This window comes from Doryrhamphus excisus, chromosome 6 (assembly GCF_030265055.1).
Source record: "Doryrhamphus excisus isolate RoL2022-K1 chromosome 6, RoL_Dexc_1.0, whole genome shotgun sequence".
Taxonomy (NCBI): domain Eukaryota; kingdom Metazoa; phylum Chordata; class Actinopteri; order Syngnathiformes; family Syngnathidae; genus Doryrhamphus; species Doryrhamphus excisus.
Genome location: NC_080471.1, coordinates 9,212,155 through 9,229,353, shown reverse-complemented (window position 1 = coordinate 9,229,353; position 17,199 = coordinate 9,212,155). Strand labels below are relative to the sequence as shown.

Sequence of the window (17,199 nt, the reverse complement as noted above, 5' to 3'; positions counted from 1 at the left end):
CAGCAACGCGCATGCGCAGCTGTCTGCTTTCACCACATGAAGACAAAAACACACATTAGCTGATTTATTAAAAGAGACTACCAAATGTCACATTTACATCTATTGAAAATACAAAACATAATACATCTCTTTATAATATCAAAATAATGATTATACCTTGTCTGATAAATAAAATATATAAAACTATATATAAAGAGGTGAATCTTTTATAAATCTGAACAGTAAGCAATGTGCCAAAAAATGCATTACAATCAACCACAATATGTACACACAGGCATCATTATCCGTCCATCCATTTTCTATAGGCTTCCTCATTAGGGTCACTAATTAGGATCCTAGCGAGTGATATGCTGGGTACATCCTGACTGGAGGCAAACATGGTAACTGCAACATCACCGTAAGGCCCCATGCACAATTAATGGAACATACAGTATCAGATGATGAAATTGTCTGAATGTCTCACATGCAGCCTCTGAGGACACACAAACGCAACATTTGCAGTCGTTGACACGCCATGTTGGGAAAGAAAAAGAAAGCAAAAAAAAAACCTCACCTCACTCAAGTTGACGTTTTCATACACAACCATGTCATCCTGCTCGTGACACAACTTCCTGGCTCGCAACACGTCACGGATGCACTGGTGAAGGAACGCGTACTGACGCTGCAACGTATGTCAGCAGGGAACATGAAGAATAATGAATAAATCATTTTTTCATGAATACTGGGTATTTGTCCACACACCTCTGTCTGCACCATGTGTGAGCGGTGAAGACGGAGTTCAAAAACGCATCCAAAAATGTCCAACATGTCTGAGTTGTCCGACTGCTGCAGAACACGATCCAGAACAATGAAGGTTCCTGTACGACCCACACCGGCGCTGACGCACAACACAACATCAACATGAATCATTATACAACACATCTTTTACACTAAACGTTTGGATACACTTTCTCATACAATAAGTGTCTCCAAACTTTTAACTGGTCCTACCTGCAGTGAACCACAGTGGGTCCAGAACCAGGACTCCTGTTGACGTAGTCTCGAACAGTTCTGACAAACTGCACCAGGGATTGGGTCGTGTCTGGGACCCCATGATCGGGCCACACGGTGAAGTGGAAGTGCCGAATGAGTCGGATAGACCTCAGATCATCCTCCTGTAACACACACACACAAACAATAAATTACCCATAATGACCTCGAACTGCCGAGTCATGTAAACAACGATTGATTGTTTACGCTGCAGATGTTGAACTCTCGGATGGTCCACTCAGGAAGAACGGACTCAGACAGCATCTGGACAATCAGGTCTCCATAGTAAAGAGGCTCATGGTCCTGCGGCCAGTAGTGATCACATTTGACCTGCACACACACACTTATTATTAGCATAAATGCTCTAATGCAGGGGTCTCAAACACGCGGACACTAGTTTGAGGCCCCCGCTTTGATATGAAAGTTTAATGTTAGTGCGGCCCGCGCAAGTTTGATATGGATGCTGTATGGTATCATGTACCCAGAAAAAATTATTACGTTTGATTAATGTTCATGTTAAAGGTTAAATAACTGTTAATAGTTATCCTCCCTATCCCTGTGGAAGTGGTAAGTTTTTGGCTATTTAAGTTTAAAGGAAATAACTTGAAGGCTACCGTTTAGGTCGCTAGCTCTCTAGTTTGCGAGTTAACATGTGTCTCAAGACCCTGCAGTTGCGCAATATGTTGTAAATAAAAAAAGTATAAATGTGACTATAGTCGTGTTTTGTCATGTCTACAGGGCTCTAGTAATGCTTTGTTCATTTTAATCTGAAAAAAAAAATTGTCTACCCACCAACTATATGTGGTTTGTTAAGTTTTTATTATTTGCCGTTTTATTATTATTATTATATTTATTTATTACTGATTGATTGATTTTCTTTATTCTTGACTTGTTTATTTATTTTTCATCTTATTTTGAGTAGAAAAATAAAAAGTAAGATATTTGAGAACAGTGGAATGTTTTATCAGAGCTTTTCTTGTAGAACATTGGAACCAAAGCAAAGTGTTTTCATTTTTCAGTTTTTAATAAATGCGTTTTTTTTTTTTTTTTTGGAAAATATGATGTGGCCCAGTCTCGCCCAGACCCTAGCTCCAGTGGCCCCCAGGTAAATTGAGTTTGAGACCCCTGCTCTAATGTGTCTTAAGTGCAAAGACGGCAGAATGTTTTGATTTGGAAGGTGAAATGTTATATATATTACAGACTATATGTTGACTTTATAGAGGACTTAGTTACCCGGCCTTTCTCAACACACTGGGTGACCATCACCACGTTGTGCACGTTTTGCTCCCACACCATCTTCCAGAAGTCATCTTTGGTTCCTGGCAGCGGCCCCTGGGTGGCAATGTACTCCCGACGGAAGTTATTTCCCTGAAACACAATATGTGAGTTTGTGAGGAAGAGTCAGCTTCATGATGTGTGTGTGTGTTTGTGTGTCTCACAGGGATGTAACTGGCATTGATATAGTCTGAGCAGGGGTCATCATCCACGTATGACAGCTTCACTCTTGTTGAGTCGTCTGCAAACAAATGCACTCAGTGACCAGCCCCCTGATGTGTAGACATAGACATAGACATAGACATAGACATAGACATAGACATAGACATAGACATAGACATAGACATAGACATAGACATAGACATAGACATAGACATAGACATAGACATAGACATAGACATAGACATAGACATAGACATAGACATAGACATAGGCTTTCTTTATTGTCATTGCACAATAACACGGCAGTGAAATTGCCAACGAAATGTCGTTGCCTGGCTCCTGTGTAATAATTAATAATTAATAATTGATAATTGATAATTGATAATTGATAATTGATAATTGATAATTGATAATTGATAATTGATAATTGATAATTGATAATTGATAATTGATAATTAATAATTAATAATTAACAATAATTTAAAGTTTTGGTTGTGTGTGTGGGCAGGTAGAGGGGAGCAGTCTGATGGCCAGGGGGAAGTAGCTGTCTCTAAACCTGGAATCCACGAGGGGTTTCACTTCCTCCCTGTAAGCCAGTTCGTTGTTGTCGTTCGTGTCTGTGCGTGTGTGTGACAGACTCACAAGGCAGGATGTTGTTGTATCGGTTCTTGCCACGGTTCTCTGGCAGCAGAGCTGAGTCCAACGCTTGGTTTCGACCGACATCTTTCAGGTTCTGACATAAAAGCGTAGATATAGTATCAAAGTAGGGCTAACAATGTGAAGCACTTGTAGCAAAACAGACACAAGCATCACCTCGTACTCGCCCGAAAGCAGGAAGCGGGCGTCAGCTTGAAGTTTGTTGTAGTGACGCTCAAAGTCAGCTGCGCTGATGGGACTGATGGAGCACAGTTGGACGTGAGCAACTACCAAGGAAGTATGACTCAAAGAAACATTCACTTTTTCTTTTACCTGATCATGTGACGACGCTTCCTATGAAGAAAAAAAATAACCTTTAGTCCTTTCTTATAACATCATTAGTGCATGCTTACTTGAGACATTTAGAGTAGTCAGTGTATAGCAGATTTTGAAAAGATGAATTCCAACATCCATCAATCCATTTTCTATGCCGCTTGGACTCACTGACTGACCACAAACTGGGCTACACCTTGATAGTTGGAATACTGTAATATACTGTGTATTCAATGCTGCTATACAAACTGTACACTGACAACTCTAAATGTAATGTATGTAAATATATTCTTTTGTTGTTTTGTCTTATGTAAGATTATGTGATTATATGTGTGGAAAAAATCACTTATTGAATTGGTAACTGTTATGGCGTGGAGAAGGGGTAGGATTTAATAAGCTTTGCTTCTTCCTGCTCCTTTTCAGACATGTGTAGTAATGAGGTGTTGTGTGTGTGCATGTATGTGTGTGTGTATATATATATATATATATATGTATTTATGTGTGTATGTATATGTGTATATATATATATATACGTATATATAGATATTGTAAGTGTATTGTATTGTAAGTGTATATGTGAGAAAGAATAATGTAACATAGTATGCATGTCTGAAATAAATTAAGAAAAGAAATAAAGAAAGTATGTAGCTTCTTTCAGGGTCGGTAGCGTGCATTAGGACAAGTCACATGATCTCACCCTCTAACTCCCAGGTGACCCCGTGGTGACGGTCGCTCTCTTCTCACACACATATCGACTGCTGCTCTCTCCTGCACACTTTGAACCACAATATTTATTACACTAATCTACACACACACACAGTGACGGAAACTCACACTTTGCGTTTGTTGCGCCTGTAGATGAGGAGCGTTGCAACTATTGCAATGACAGCCATCAGGATGACAGCGGCACTGATACCTTCTATGATGCCGCTTAGAGGGTCTGAAAGGCGACACAGGTGAAGCCATGGGTTATTTGGGCACACACACACACACACACGCGCATGTGTTGTAGAGCTTACCTGCTGCCGTCACGACAGGTAGCGACAGGAAGGTGTCGGCGTACAATGGCGGAGAAGAGTCGTCAAAGAGTTGTGTGAATGCCCGAATGCTGAGCCTAAATGAGAATCATGTGTGTGTTTCAATGCCAATATATCCTTGCCATTGGAATGCTATTGCCACAATGTTATTGTAATGCTGTAATATGTATGAAGTGTATGTGTGAGCACCTGTAAGAGGTTTTGGGTTTGAGCGGTCCATCACAGAAGTGCCTTATACCGGTCCGTAGATCAGAACGCAGGTCTGGGCGGTCACAGGATCCCCCTAGCGAGTCCATTCCTGTTCCCAAAGTTATATCAAAGCTGCAAGTGTCACTGGAGCTGCTGGCAAAGACGGCCGTCTGGTAGGACTTGATGGAACTGTTGGAGCTGTAGTCCACATAGGAGGGCAGTGGATGGCGCCGGTCTAGATGCTCGCCATCCACACCTTCACAGGATCAAGTAGAGTAGTGTAAGAAAAACAGCTTAGCAACTCGAACTTGCAGATGCCAGAAGGTAAAATGTTGAAGTGCTCTTTTGCCTTCTGACTCTGTCACAAGCACGGTGAAGAACTTGACGGCGCCGTTGACATCGCTGAACCAGCTACAATTGAACGTGAAGAAGATTGACGACTTGGTGACCAGCACTGATGTGAAGTCTACTCGAGTGCTGAGGGGCGGCACTGGAGGACCTGCGGACAGTTTCATTAAGTTATTCCGCCGGGAGCAGCTCCACCATTTTGGACCTGTACATGACTTACGGTCGATCATGGTGACCGCACTGTCATGCGCCGCTTCACTAGTGGTGGCGTCAGAGATGACCTTGACCCAAACAGTGTAGTGTTTGTGGGGCTCCAATTGACTGATAACATAGGTGGTGGATAGGCGGCGTGTGCGGCGTGAGTAGACCAAACTCTGCGAGCCCTTGTGCACGCACTCAATGGTGTAGGAGTCAAACTCGGCCTCCGGGGGCACCCAGGAACAGGAAATGGAAGTAGAGCTCTGAGGGCGGCAGTGCAGGCCATGTACAGGCGAAGGTTCTGCAGCAAAAGCAAAGTTTATGTCGAGCATGAATTCACTCCTGATGTACGGGGGGTCACCTACTGGTGCGAATGCTGCTTTGGACAGGTACGCTGTAGGAAGGCGGCACCCCGAGTTGTGTACCCCCACTGACGGAACGCAGGGTAAAGTTGTAAAGGCGTCCCGGGAACATTCCTCTCAGGATCCGACTGCCGGATGTGCGACTCTCGTACGGGTTGATGATGGTCACCATGTCCTGCGGCGTCCACTGCAGGTCAAAGTCATCATAGTCGGAGTCAATGGGGGCCGTCCAGGTGACCTCCAACGAGGTGTTTGTCACTCCTCCAAACAGCAATGAGCTTGGCTGTCTGGGAGCTGAGAAGATAGAAGATGTCCTTTTACTGCTTAGGTGATTTTCCAATGTCTTCTTATCTCACCTGTTCGGCCCTGGATGCTGGCGCCATTTGTTAGCTCGCCGCTACGACTCAGCACCTCAGCGCGATACAGTTGGCCGGGTTTGAGGTGGCTGAAAACAAACTCCGTGACCTCCGGCGGTAGCTGTTTCTGCGCCTGCTGTGAGCCATCAGGAGCGTAGAGCGTCAGGAGGTAACTGCTCACTTCACCTTCACCCTGTCTCCAGTTGACCTGCAGGAGGTCCGACTGGTTCCTGCTCTGAACCTGCAGTGACGTAACAGCTGGCGGGACTGAGGAGAGGGGATATATTAGTGTTGGGTCCCACAAGTTGACCCAAGTCATTAACCCTGATTTTGCCGGTCTCAGTGTCCTCACCTGTTCTGACCCACACGCTAGAGTCATTGCTTTGCTCTCCACTTCGCGCCACAACCACCATTTTATATGCGGAACCAGGACGGAGGCCCTGGAAAAAGCAGTCCTGGCTGGAAGGTGGAACACGACGTCGCTCGTGCAAGGTGTTGTCATGATTGTACAGTAATATGTCGTACGAATCAAAGTGACCCACTGGCCGACTCCAGTGGAAGGATAAGCTGGTGGTGGTGTTGCTCTTGAGTGATAGATGAGTTGCGGCCGCAGGGCCTAATAGGAAGAGGAAGCAGGTTACACCCTAAAGCTGCATGCTCACACTGTAAAACTGGGAGCGGCATATCACCACCCCCCATTTATGCTAACTTCCTAAGCTCAAGTTCTGCATTGACTGTCCCCTCTTAACCCTTGTATTATGTTACGGGTCAATTTGACCCATTTCAGTTTTTGTGTTGACCAAAGTACTTGTTATCCTTTCTTTTTCTTTATGAAATTTTGTGACTTTTCCTCATCTAGGGTCATGAACTGGTGTGTAAAATTTGGACATTTTGATGTGTCGTGCTGAGTTTGTATACAAAGATGATTATACCCACTTTAATGTGGGTATATAGCTGTTCAGATCCAGAAAAAACATGTCTCTTTGATTGACTGTCCAATTATTTGTCTTTTGATTGCCTTTGAAGAGCCATTCAGACCCCAGGTGTGTGTAGAGGAGGAGTCATCTCTTTGAGATGCACACCAAAAATGAGCTCCAGAAGGTTTACAGCTGAAGCTGAAGAAACTTGTGATGCAGACGAAGAGATTTCAGAGACAGAGCATCTTTCAGAAACCGAGGACAATCCAGATTGTACAAAATCTAGCTATGCATGGAATATGCAAGTATTACACAGGAAAGCTACCTGGAGGAGCATCTGAGAAGAATCAGAAGATGCCATGTCTGTCCCTTCCGAGAGGACAGTAAAACAAGTACCTCTTGTGTGAAATGCAAGAATTGCATCTGCAGAAAGCATACAGTTACATTCTGTCCATCATGTGGAGAACACTGAAACTGTTGAACATTGAAAATCTGAGAAAATGGATAAAAAAAGTGTTTGTGAAGAGGGAAAAACTTAAACATAGTGTTGGTATTAAAATGTATTGTATGTCTCTTTTCTAAATGCTTATATAATCTAAAATAAAGTTGTTATTGGTTAACCTGATTTTTTGACTGCTTTGAGTGGATTTACACAGTAACATTCATTCATTCATTCATTTTCTACCGCTTTTCCTCACAAGGGTCACGGGGGTGCTGGAGCCTATCCCAGCTGTCTTTGGGCGAGGGGTGGGGTACACCCTGGACCGGTCGCCAGCCAATCCCAGGGCACATATAGACAAACAACCATTCACACTCACATTCATACCTATGGACAATTTGGAGTCGCTAATTAACCTAGCATGTTTTTCGAATGTGGGAGGAAACCGGAGTACCCGGAGAAAACCCATGCATGCACGGGGGGGAGAACATGCAAACTCCACACACAGATGGCCGCGGGTGGAATTGAACCCTGGTCTCCCAGCTGTGAGGTCTGCGCGCTAACCACTAGACCGCCGTGCAGCCCGACCCGCAACATAATCAATGTAATTTTTTTTCAACATAATACAAGGGTTAAGGAACTCAGCAGAGTTAAAACAGTTGGACATGTGAAGTAGTCATGGCTTAGCTGCACAAACAGAACGTCTGTACATACGTGTGCAAGCTTGGGCACTGACCCCAGTGCTTTGGAGTTCCCCGCTGATGGTCTGTACCAGAAGGCGGTACTTCCTTCCTGGGGTGAGACTGTTGAAAATGTGCTTGGTGCACGTAGGGGGCAGCGTGGCGTTTACTAAGACACCACCTTGTTCATCAAGTAACTGCAGGAAGTAGCCGTCCGAGACACCTGCAGCTACCTGCCAGCTCGCCTGCAGGCTGCCGGTACCGGTAGGGTTCTCCACCTGCAGCGCTGTCACAGCTGACGGGACTGAGCACAGGACATGACATGCCTTCAGAGTCTGACCAAAAAAAAAAAAAAAGGTTGCACAAGACCTGAGCCTCACCTGTGCGCCCGTACGCTGTGTCATTGTTATACAGCTCGCCACTGATGGCCTGCACTGTCACTCCGTACAGCTGACCGGGCTGCAGCGAGCCAAACACCACCTGGTTTTGATGTTTGAGGACGGGGCGTATGTCTAGTTGACGGTTCTGTCTGTACAGAACCACAACATACCGGTCCACATCTCCTTGACCCGCCGTCCAGCTCACCTTCAGACTGCCGCTGTCTCCGCCATTACTCACAAGGATGTTCTTTACTTGACTGGGTACTTAACAGAAGACAAATGAGGTGTGAATATTTGTACACTTCTATGTACGCCCTCAGTATGCCTGACCTGTGCGGCCCTCTATGAACTGCGTCCTCTGGTTGGGGCCACTGAAAGTGGATACCAGGATCTTGTAGAGACGTCCAGGTGTGAGCGAAGACACCACGCACTCTCCCACGCTGCTACCAAGAGTGATCGGAGGGAACACTTTCATGTCGTTAAAAAGCAGCTGCACCTCGTAGTGATCCACATCACCCAGGGCTGCCAACCACACCACCCGAAGGTCCTCCGAGGTCTGCTTGGCGATGTACAAGGAGCGCACGGCCGCTGGGACTGGAGGATTAATAAGAAGTGCATTGCTAATTTATCAGTGTCAATAAAGTTGTGTAGGAATCATGACAGATGATGTCACCAAACAAAGACATCAAGCACTCACAGGTGCGACCATGAGTGGAGGTGCTGGTCTCGTAGGTCCCGCTCCAGGTGCTCACTACAACCGTGTAGAGTCGCCCTGGTACCAAATTGTGAAAGACGCACTCATTCTGCATCTTTGGCACCGTCTGGTTCTGCAACTTAACATTGTTGTGCTTGATGGACACTTGATATAAGTCAAAGTCTCCAGACGCAGGATGCCAGTACACCTTCAGGAAGTCGTCACGGGCCCCATGTATCGCTGTAGGGTTCTGGACTTTTGAGGGTTCTGGTAACGACAAGCATTGAAAGAACTTTTCACCTCTACGTTTTAAGCCTTTATTTTGGCAGTAGCGCCAAATTACCGAAAGCAATATCCTGTATGACACTCACGTGTTCTCTGTAGAACAGAGGTGAAGTTCTGGAAGGTTCCGCTGCGAGTGCAGATGGAGATGTTGTAGAGGCGACCGGACACAAGCGAGTTAAAAACACACTCGTGACTTGATTTGGAGACGACAAGCGTGTGAAGCGTCTTGTCTCGGTCCTTCAGGGTCACCAGGTAACTGTCCACCTCACCTGGAGCAGCACCCCATGACACGCTAAGGAAGTCTGTGCGGCCGTTGTTACTGACCGTTACCTCGCCGACGGCAGCGGGGACTAAGAAGACAAGAAGAACCACAAGAAGTTGAAAAAAAAGTCTGCTTCGGTTTGTTCGATGGTCCTGCTGGCCTTACCCGTGCGTCCCTCAGCCACAGACTGCCTGGATATACGTCCTGCTCGGACAGTGGTCACCACCACTTTGTAAAGGGCGCCAGGCTTCAGGTCATGGAAGCTGAGACTGGTGGCGTCCGCTGCCACACTCTCGTTCTTGATGACGCTGCCTTTGTGGACCAGCAGCACCAGGTACATGTCTAGGTCCCCGCTAGTTTGATCCCACTGAGCTAGGAGGCTCTCAGTGCTTCCCAAGTTAGAAACCTGCAGCCTGTTGACCTGAAATGGAGCTAAAAGGACACCACAACCATGAGGTACACATTTTTAGTTGTTCGGCATAAAAAACTAAATGGTTCAAAAATCATACTGGTCCATGTGTTGATAGAAGCAGAGCTACTCAGGTTGCTGCTACTGGTTGTCACGCTTATGGTGTACAGACGTCCTGATGAGAGCTTGCTAAAGGTGCAACCTTTGGCCTCCTGGGGGAGAAGCTTCTGAGCTATGATTGAGTCTGTATTGGCTAGTTGGAGAACCACCATGATGCCATCCCACTCGCCGAGGGGACTATGCCACTGGACGCTGATGGTGGACTCGTCGGCATGACTGACGAGAAGCTGCTGAACCGGCTGAGGAGCTAAGAAAGGGGTACAGAGTATCTGTCAATAAACTTATCTTCAATGATTTCTTAACAGGAAGTAAAAGTATACAACCAATAGAACAAACCTAGTCGTCCTTGACACCGCGCCGTGTTACTCATAGTCCCACTGTGAACCGTGACTGCCACGCCATAGGCCCGGCCTGGTATCAGACCCAGGCTGGGGACAAAGAATACATAGTGCCTGCTTAGCTTGCTGACAGTTTCGTTACGCAGAACCATGGAGCCGTTCCACAGCCACACACTGTAGTTGTCCCAGTCGCCATCGGGGGGCATCCAAGTGAGACTCAAGGCAGTGCCATCAGACAAAGAACGAGCAGACAACACCGACACTGCGTCAGGAACTGCCACATAAAAAGCACTATTTGGAATTGAATCATTATTATATTGATTGAGAATTGCATGGTACCTGTTGTCATGCTAGTCTTAGCTTCCGCGGTGCCTCCTTCTGTTTGAGTGCGCAGTGACAGCTGGTAGTGGCGCCCTGGAGTCAGGTCCTGGAAAACCGCCTCGGTTATATTTGGACTCAGGTGCAGTTGTAAGGGGGTAGCGCCATTGGCTGACAGGGTCGCATGGTAAAAGTTGACGCCCCCTACAGGTGGGTGCCAGGAGGCACGCAGTTGGTTGGTGCGGCCGTTGTTCTCCAGCTTCAAGTTGGACACCGAGGCGGGAGCTGAGGTGGACCGGAGAGACAATGATATTTGGAGTCCATGTGAACAAATACGGCTTTGACCTCACCTGTATATGCTAACACGTGCACAGGTGCCGTGCTCTTCTCCCCAGATGTCACGATTACCCCCACCTTGTACCGAGTGCCAGGGACTAGAGACCCAAAAACCAACTGGGAGGGCGCGCTTCCCAATACACGCACCCTGCGGATAGATTCGGATCCAGAGTCCTCTAGAATTACATCATACCAATCCACGTGACCCTTGGAAGGAGACCAGGATACCAGCAGGCTTGAGGAATCATTCTGATTCTTGTGGACTTCCAGCTGGGTCGGACCAAGCGGGTCTGCCAAACGACACAGAAACGCAACTCAATGCAACTTCACTTTCACTAAAATCTTTCATAGGTCACTAAAGATATCCATTGATCAGATCCTAGTGGTGTTTGATCTGTTCCTTGGTGGCTTCATTGTCTTGGTTAAGTCGGTGACTTGAACATTCATTCATTCATTTTCTACCACTTTTTCCTCACGAGGGTCGCAGGGGTGCTGGAGCCTATCCCAGCTGTCTTTGGGCGAGAGGCGGGGTACACCCTGGACTGGTCGCCAGCCAATCACAGGGCACATACAGACAAACAACCATTCACACTCACATTCATACCTATGGATAATTTGGAGTCGCCAATTAACCCACGCATGCACGGGGAGAACATGCAAACTCCACACAGAGATGGCCGAGGGTGGAATTGAACCCTGGTCTCCTAGCTGTGAGGTCTGCGCGCTAACCACTAATCCGCCATGCATTTCGGGCTAATCACAATCAGTAAAAGAGAGTGCTGCTTCACCGCACGTCAGCAACAATGGAACAATGCGAGACAGGAAGTCTGCGTCTGCTATAAACACACTTACTTCATGACCACAGGAAGTTGAGACAGGACACTTTCAATAATACAGTACATCTTTTCTGGAAGGACAAAGTATCTAAAGTTGGAAAGACATTCATCCCCCGGGGTACTACTCTTGAGGCATAATGAAACATGCGAACTGAGACATGTCAACAACAAGCAGAGGTTCCACTCACACATCGCCACCTAATGGTGAGACACGACAAGACAACCTTGGACTCTTACCTGTGCGCACTGACACGTTGCCTCCCCCTCCGTTCACAGCAGAGGTGACGCTCAGGTGGTACAAAGTCCCCGCCTCGAGTGAGGCCATTTCACATGTGAAGGCATCACTGAGTTGCCCCGCTGGCTCACAGTCGCCAACGCTGTTGTGCACCATCACTGAGAAGCTCGAGCACAAATGTGGCGTGCTGAAGGTCAGCATGATTGAATCCGCTGTGGCCTTCACTAGCGTGAAATTAGCGGAACAGCTCAGTGCCGTGCTCAGAGGCGGTGTTGAAGGTGCGGTTACAGGTACAGATGAAGTTGAAGGCGTGGTTGCGGGTGTTGTTGAAGTCATGGCTTCAGGTGAAGTTGACAGTGTTGCTACAGGTGTTGGTAAAGGTTTGGTTACAGGTTTGGGTGAGGTTGAAGGTGTGGTTATAGGTGTTGTTGAAGGCATGGTTACAGGCAAAGTCGACAGTGTTGTTATAGGTGCTGTTAAAGGTTTGGTTACAGGTTTGGTTACAGGTTTGGGTGAGGTTGAAGGTGTAGTTATAGGTGTTGTTGAAGGCATGGTTACAGGCAAAGTCGACAGTGTTGTTATCGGTGTTGGTAAAAGTTTGGTTACAGGTTTGGGTGAGGTCGAGGACAGGGTTATAGGTGTTGTTGAAGGCATGGTTACAGGCGAAGTCGACAGTGTTGTTATAGGTGTTGTTAAAGGTTTGGTTACAGGTTTGAGTGAGGTTGAAGGTGTGGTTATAGGTGTTGTTGAAGGCATCGTTACGGGTGAAGTTGACTGTGTTGTTATAGGTGTTGGTAAAGGTTTGTTTACAGGTTTGGGTGAGGTTGAAGGAATACTTCCAGGTGAGTTTGACAGTGTTGCTATAGGTGTTGTTAAAAGTTTAGTTACAGGTAAAGGTGAGGTTGAAGGCGTGATTCTAGCCAGAGTTGCTACAGGTCTTGAAGGGACATTTACAGGTGAATTTGAATCTGTGATTGAGGGTTTGGTCACAGGTCCATTTGACGCCATGCTTATAGTTGCGGTCGAAGGCATGGTCACAGGTGAGTTTGAAACCATGGTTACATTTGAAGTTGCAGGTGTTGTTGAAGGCATGCTCACAGGTAAGTTTGAAGATCGGTTTATGGTCGCGGTTGAAGGCATGGTTACGGGTGAGGTTGAAGATGTGATCAGAGGCACAGGTGAGATTGAAGCCATGATTACAGTTGGGCTTGAAGGTGTGGTCACAGGTGAAGTTGAAGACACGTTCACAGGTGAGGTTGAGGGTGTGGTTTCAGTTCCAGGTGAGGTCGATGCTGTGCTTTCAGGTGAGGTTGAAGGTGTACTCACAGGCGTTGTTAAAAGCGGTCCACTGAGTTCAGTGGCTATTGCGGGTTTCACGGTTGTGGGCGGGGCTAACGTGGCCTTGACACTTGTTGACCATGATCGCCGACCTGCTGATGTCGGTGGTAATGGTGACCTGTGTGACAAGTCAGGTGGCTTTCTAGACCTCATTGACGGTAGAGGCTGAGTCTCTGATGTGCGCAGCGAAAGACGTGCGGTGGTAGGCGGCGTCTTAGCGGTGAATGTGTTGCCCAGAGAAACGGTCACTGCGTTGTCAGATGACCTTTGAATTTGCTTCGGCAATGACAATGAGGGGGTAGCATGTTGCCATCCTGATGAGACGTTCGTGGACTGGTTGCTTGTAATAGAAGTTGAAGGGTCGCTAGTTTGCGTTGATGATAGCAAAGGGCCGCTGGCTGTGACATTTGACCCTTCTGGCTTCCTGGAGGAGACGAGAATGGAGGTGCGGCTTTTGTCTGGAAAGTAATGAGAAAAATCATTGTGCCGCTAGAGGGCGCCACTTTTGAAAGTACAGTATATGCCACATATTATAAAAACAATTTGCTACAATAAAGTGTTCATATATTAATAACAATGAGAAGAATATCATATCACATGGAAAACATTTTTCATGTATTTGACTAAAAAAAAAAGCTAAATCCTGAAAACAGCGTATTTCAGGGGTCTCAAACACGCGGCACGTGGGCCAAATGTGGCCCGCAGGACACTAGTTTGAGGCCCCCGCCTTGATATGAAAGTTTAATGTTAGTGCGGCCCGCGCAAGTTTGATATGGATGCTGTATGGTATCATGTACCCAGAAAAAATTATTACGTTTGATTAATGTTCATGTTAAAGGTTAAATAACTGTTAATAGTTATCCTCCCTATCCATGTGGAAGTGGTAAGTTTTTGGCTATTTAAGTTTAAAGGAAATAACTTGAAGGCTATCTTTTAGGTCGCTAGCTCTCTAGTTTGCGAGTTAGCATGTGTCTCAAGACCCTGCAGTTGCGCAATATGTTGTAAATAAAAAGAGTATAAATGTGACTATAGTCGTGTTTTGTCATGTCTCCAGGGCTCTAATAATGCTTTGTTCATTTTAATCTGAAAAAAATAATTTGTCTACCCACCAACTATATGTGGTTTATTAAGTTTTTATTATTTGCCGTTTTATTATTATTATTATATTTATTTATTACTGATTGATTTTCTTTATTCTTGATTTGTTTATTTATTTTTCATCTTATTTTGTGTAGAAAAATAAAAATTAAGATATTTGAGAACAGTGGAATGTTTTATCAGAGCTTTTCTGGTAGAAAATCGAAACCAAAGCAAAGTTTATTCATTTTTCTGTTTTTAATAAATGCGTTTTTTTGTTGTTTTTTTTTTAAACCTGACGCGGCCCAGTCTCACCCAGACCCTAGCTCCAGTGGCCCCCAAGTAAATTGAGTTTGAGACCCCTGGTGTAATTGGTTACGCAGATCATTCTTTACTTATATAATCTTAAGTCACAATTAATATAAATAAGTGTACTCACCAGCAGTGGTGACATTGAGCAGCAGAAATAAAACCAAAAGACCAGCGTCCATGTCTCCAGTCCACTCACACTTCACACTGACTACACTTCTCACACCAGTGAACAGGCGGTAACTTTGTCACAGGAAAAAGTCAACCGCCACGTTTCCTTCCATTCAATTCTTCGACGCATTTTACACGACAGGAAATACCACTGAACATCATGCGCACACACAAGCATGGACACTCAAGGACAATTTAGAGCTTCCAATGGAGCTGACATGAAAGTTTTTTGGGGAGGGAAGTGAGGTGTGGTCAGAGTGGAACACGGACAACATGTCTAGCCATACATCTTCTATACTGCTTATCCCGTTCGGGGTCATGATGGGTGAGATGGAGCCTATCCCAGCTGACATCCTGTCTTCCTGCATGGCCGGGAGGAAGAGGCGGAACATCCTGACCTTCACACTGGAAAAACAAGTTAGCCTTTTTCTATTAATATCATGACATATTAATTCCTAAAAAATATAAATAAAGGCAAAAATGTTTGGAAAGATCATCCATCCATAGATGTTCTCTATGGGATTTAAATCAGGGAATACGTGGGAAGGTGCAAAAGAGTGATGTTATTCTCCCTGGTCAAGAGAGCATTGTGAACTGCAGCGTTGTCCTGTTGAAAAACTCAGCTGTCACTACACAGACGAGGGTCATGAGGGATGTACCCGGCCACCGTTTGACGACCCTGGACCACCTGTAGCTCCAGTGTTCTACTGAATGAAAAGCACCCCAGATCATGATGGACGCCCCTCCACTGTGCCAGGTAGAAAACATCTCAGGTGGATCTCCTTGTCATACCAGTAATGTTGGAAGCCATCTGGACAGTCAAGGTAAAAAATTTTCCACATTTCAACATCCCGTGTTTGATGCTTCCCTGGCAAAGTCTAAACGGGCAGTTTTATGACGTTGAAGGAGACGAGGTCTTTGAATTGCTTTTTCGGTTTTGAAACCCTTTTCCCGCAGATGCCGTCGGATGGCTATTGCACGGCATTGTAAGGGTCTGAATTTGGGAGGACCGCCAATCGGATCCAGCTCAGCTGTCATTTCTTGGGTCTATCATGCTCAGGATCTTAAGATTTTCATCCGGCCTGGAGGTTCCTGATATTGAGCTTTTGCCCTCTCCAGTAACTGTTACATTTGTTCACTTCCTGCTTTCCATAATACAGTTTAAGGTTGTTGTTGTTGTTTTTTTTTTAATAATGCACCTCGTACCGAAGTACAAGTTGATATGAGCATCCAATGACATAATGTGTACCATGGTGTGTCAATAAGTGTCAATATAGTGATATATATAGCACATCATGACTGGTTCAAGACTCTTCATCCTTGTATTTAGCAAACATCAACTGCTTGTATTGTTTCTTGAATTGGCTCATCGTTGTGCATTGTTTGATTTCCTTACTCAATCCATTCCATAGTTTGATTCCACATACTGAAATGCTATGGCTAGCATAACGTAGTCCTAGCATAGAAGTGTTTCAAATGTACTTCTTCCCTGATGTCATATTTCTCCTCTCTTGTAGAGAAGTATTGGATGACATTTTAAAGTAATTGGTTGTTTTTAGCCTTATGCATTATTTTAGCTGTTTGAAGATGAACTATATCAGCAAGTTGAAGTATTTGTGATTTTAGAAATAAGGAGTTAGTATGTTCTCTGTAGGCGGCATTATGAATTATCCTTACTGACCTTTTTTTGCAGTACATTTAGCGAGTGAAGATTGCTTTTATAGTTATTAGCCCATATTTCCACACAATAAGTAAGATATGGTAGAATCAGAGAGCAATAAAGAGTGTGGAGTGATTTCTGATTGAGAACAAGTTTTGCTTTGTTCAATACTGAAATATTTCTGGCCACCTTATGTTGTATATTTGTAATATGAGGTTTCCGGCTCATATTTTCATCTATTGTGATCCCCAGAAATGTATTTTCGTTCACCCTTTCAATGTCCACACCGTCTATTTGTATTGTTCATGGACAATCTATTATCATCAAACCATCTTTTTAGTGTGACCATTTCTTCTCTGACCTTTCTAATAATTTTGTCTGTACTCCCGCCAGAACAAAAAGTAGTGGTATCATCCGCAATTAATACCAGCTTTTAGTCTTTCATAACTTTGGATATCATTGATTTACAA

At 45.1% G+C, this 17,199-nt stretch overlaps 1 protein-coding gene across 2 annotated transcripts; it reads right to left on the bottom strand.

Moving 5' to 3' along the window:
* Window positions 1-51: 51 nt before the first annotated feature.
* LOC131131163 (receptor-type tyrosine-protein phosphatase beta-like) lies at window positions 52-15,129 on the bottom strand. Of its 2 annotated transcripts, none has more exons than XM_058075599.1 (31): window positions 15,029-15,129; window positions 12,177-13,970; window positions 11,118-11,393; window positions 10,789-11,052; window positions 10,448-10,723; window positions 10,092-10,358; window positions 9,748-10,014; window positions 9,407-9,670; window positions 9,039-9,302; window positions 8,672-8,935; window positions 8,342-8,605; window positions 7,996-8,265; window positions 6,278-6,541; window positions 5,926-6,192; window positions 5,573-5,863; window positions 5,230-5,508; window positions 5,011-5,160; window positions 4,662-4,917; window positions 4,455-4,549; window positions 4,270-4,375; window positions 4,133-4,210; window positions 3,436-3,456; window positions 3,280-3,361; window positions 3,109-3,199; window positions 2,469-2,545; window positions 2,263-2,397; window positions 1,237-1,359; window positions 991-1,154; window positions 742-877; window positions 554-661; window positions 52-472 (listed from the first exon to the last, which is right to left on the bottom strand). In XM_058075599.1, the coding sequence occupies exons 1-31, from the start codon at window positions 15,078-15,080 to the stop codon at window positions 434-436; spliced, it is 7,284 nt and encodes a 2,427-aa protein (XP_057931582.1). In that variant the 5' UTR covers window positions 15,081-15,129; the 3' UTR covers window positions 52-433. The 2 variants fall into 2 exon arrangements, with proteins under 2 accessions (XP_057931582.1, XP_057931583.1); XM_058075600.1 differs by having other exon boundaries at window positions 12,177-13,936; window positions 15,029-15,115.
* Between the last annotated feature and the right edge of the window lie 2,070 nt (window positions 15,130-17,199).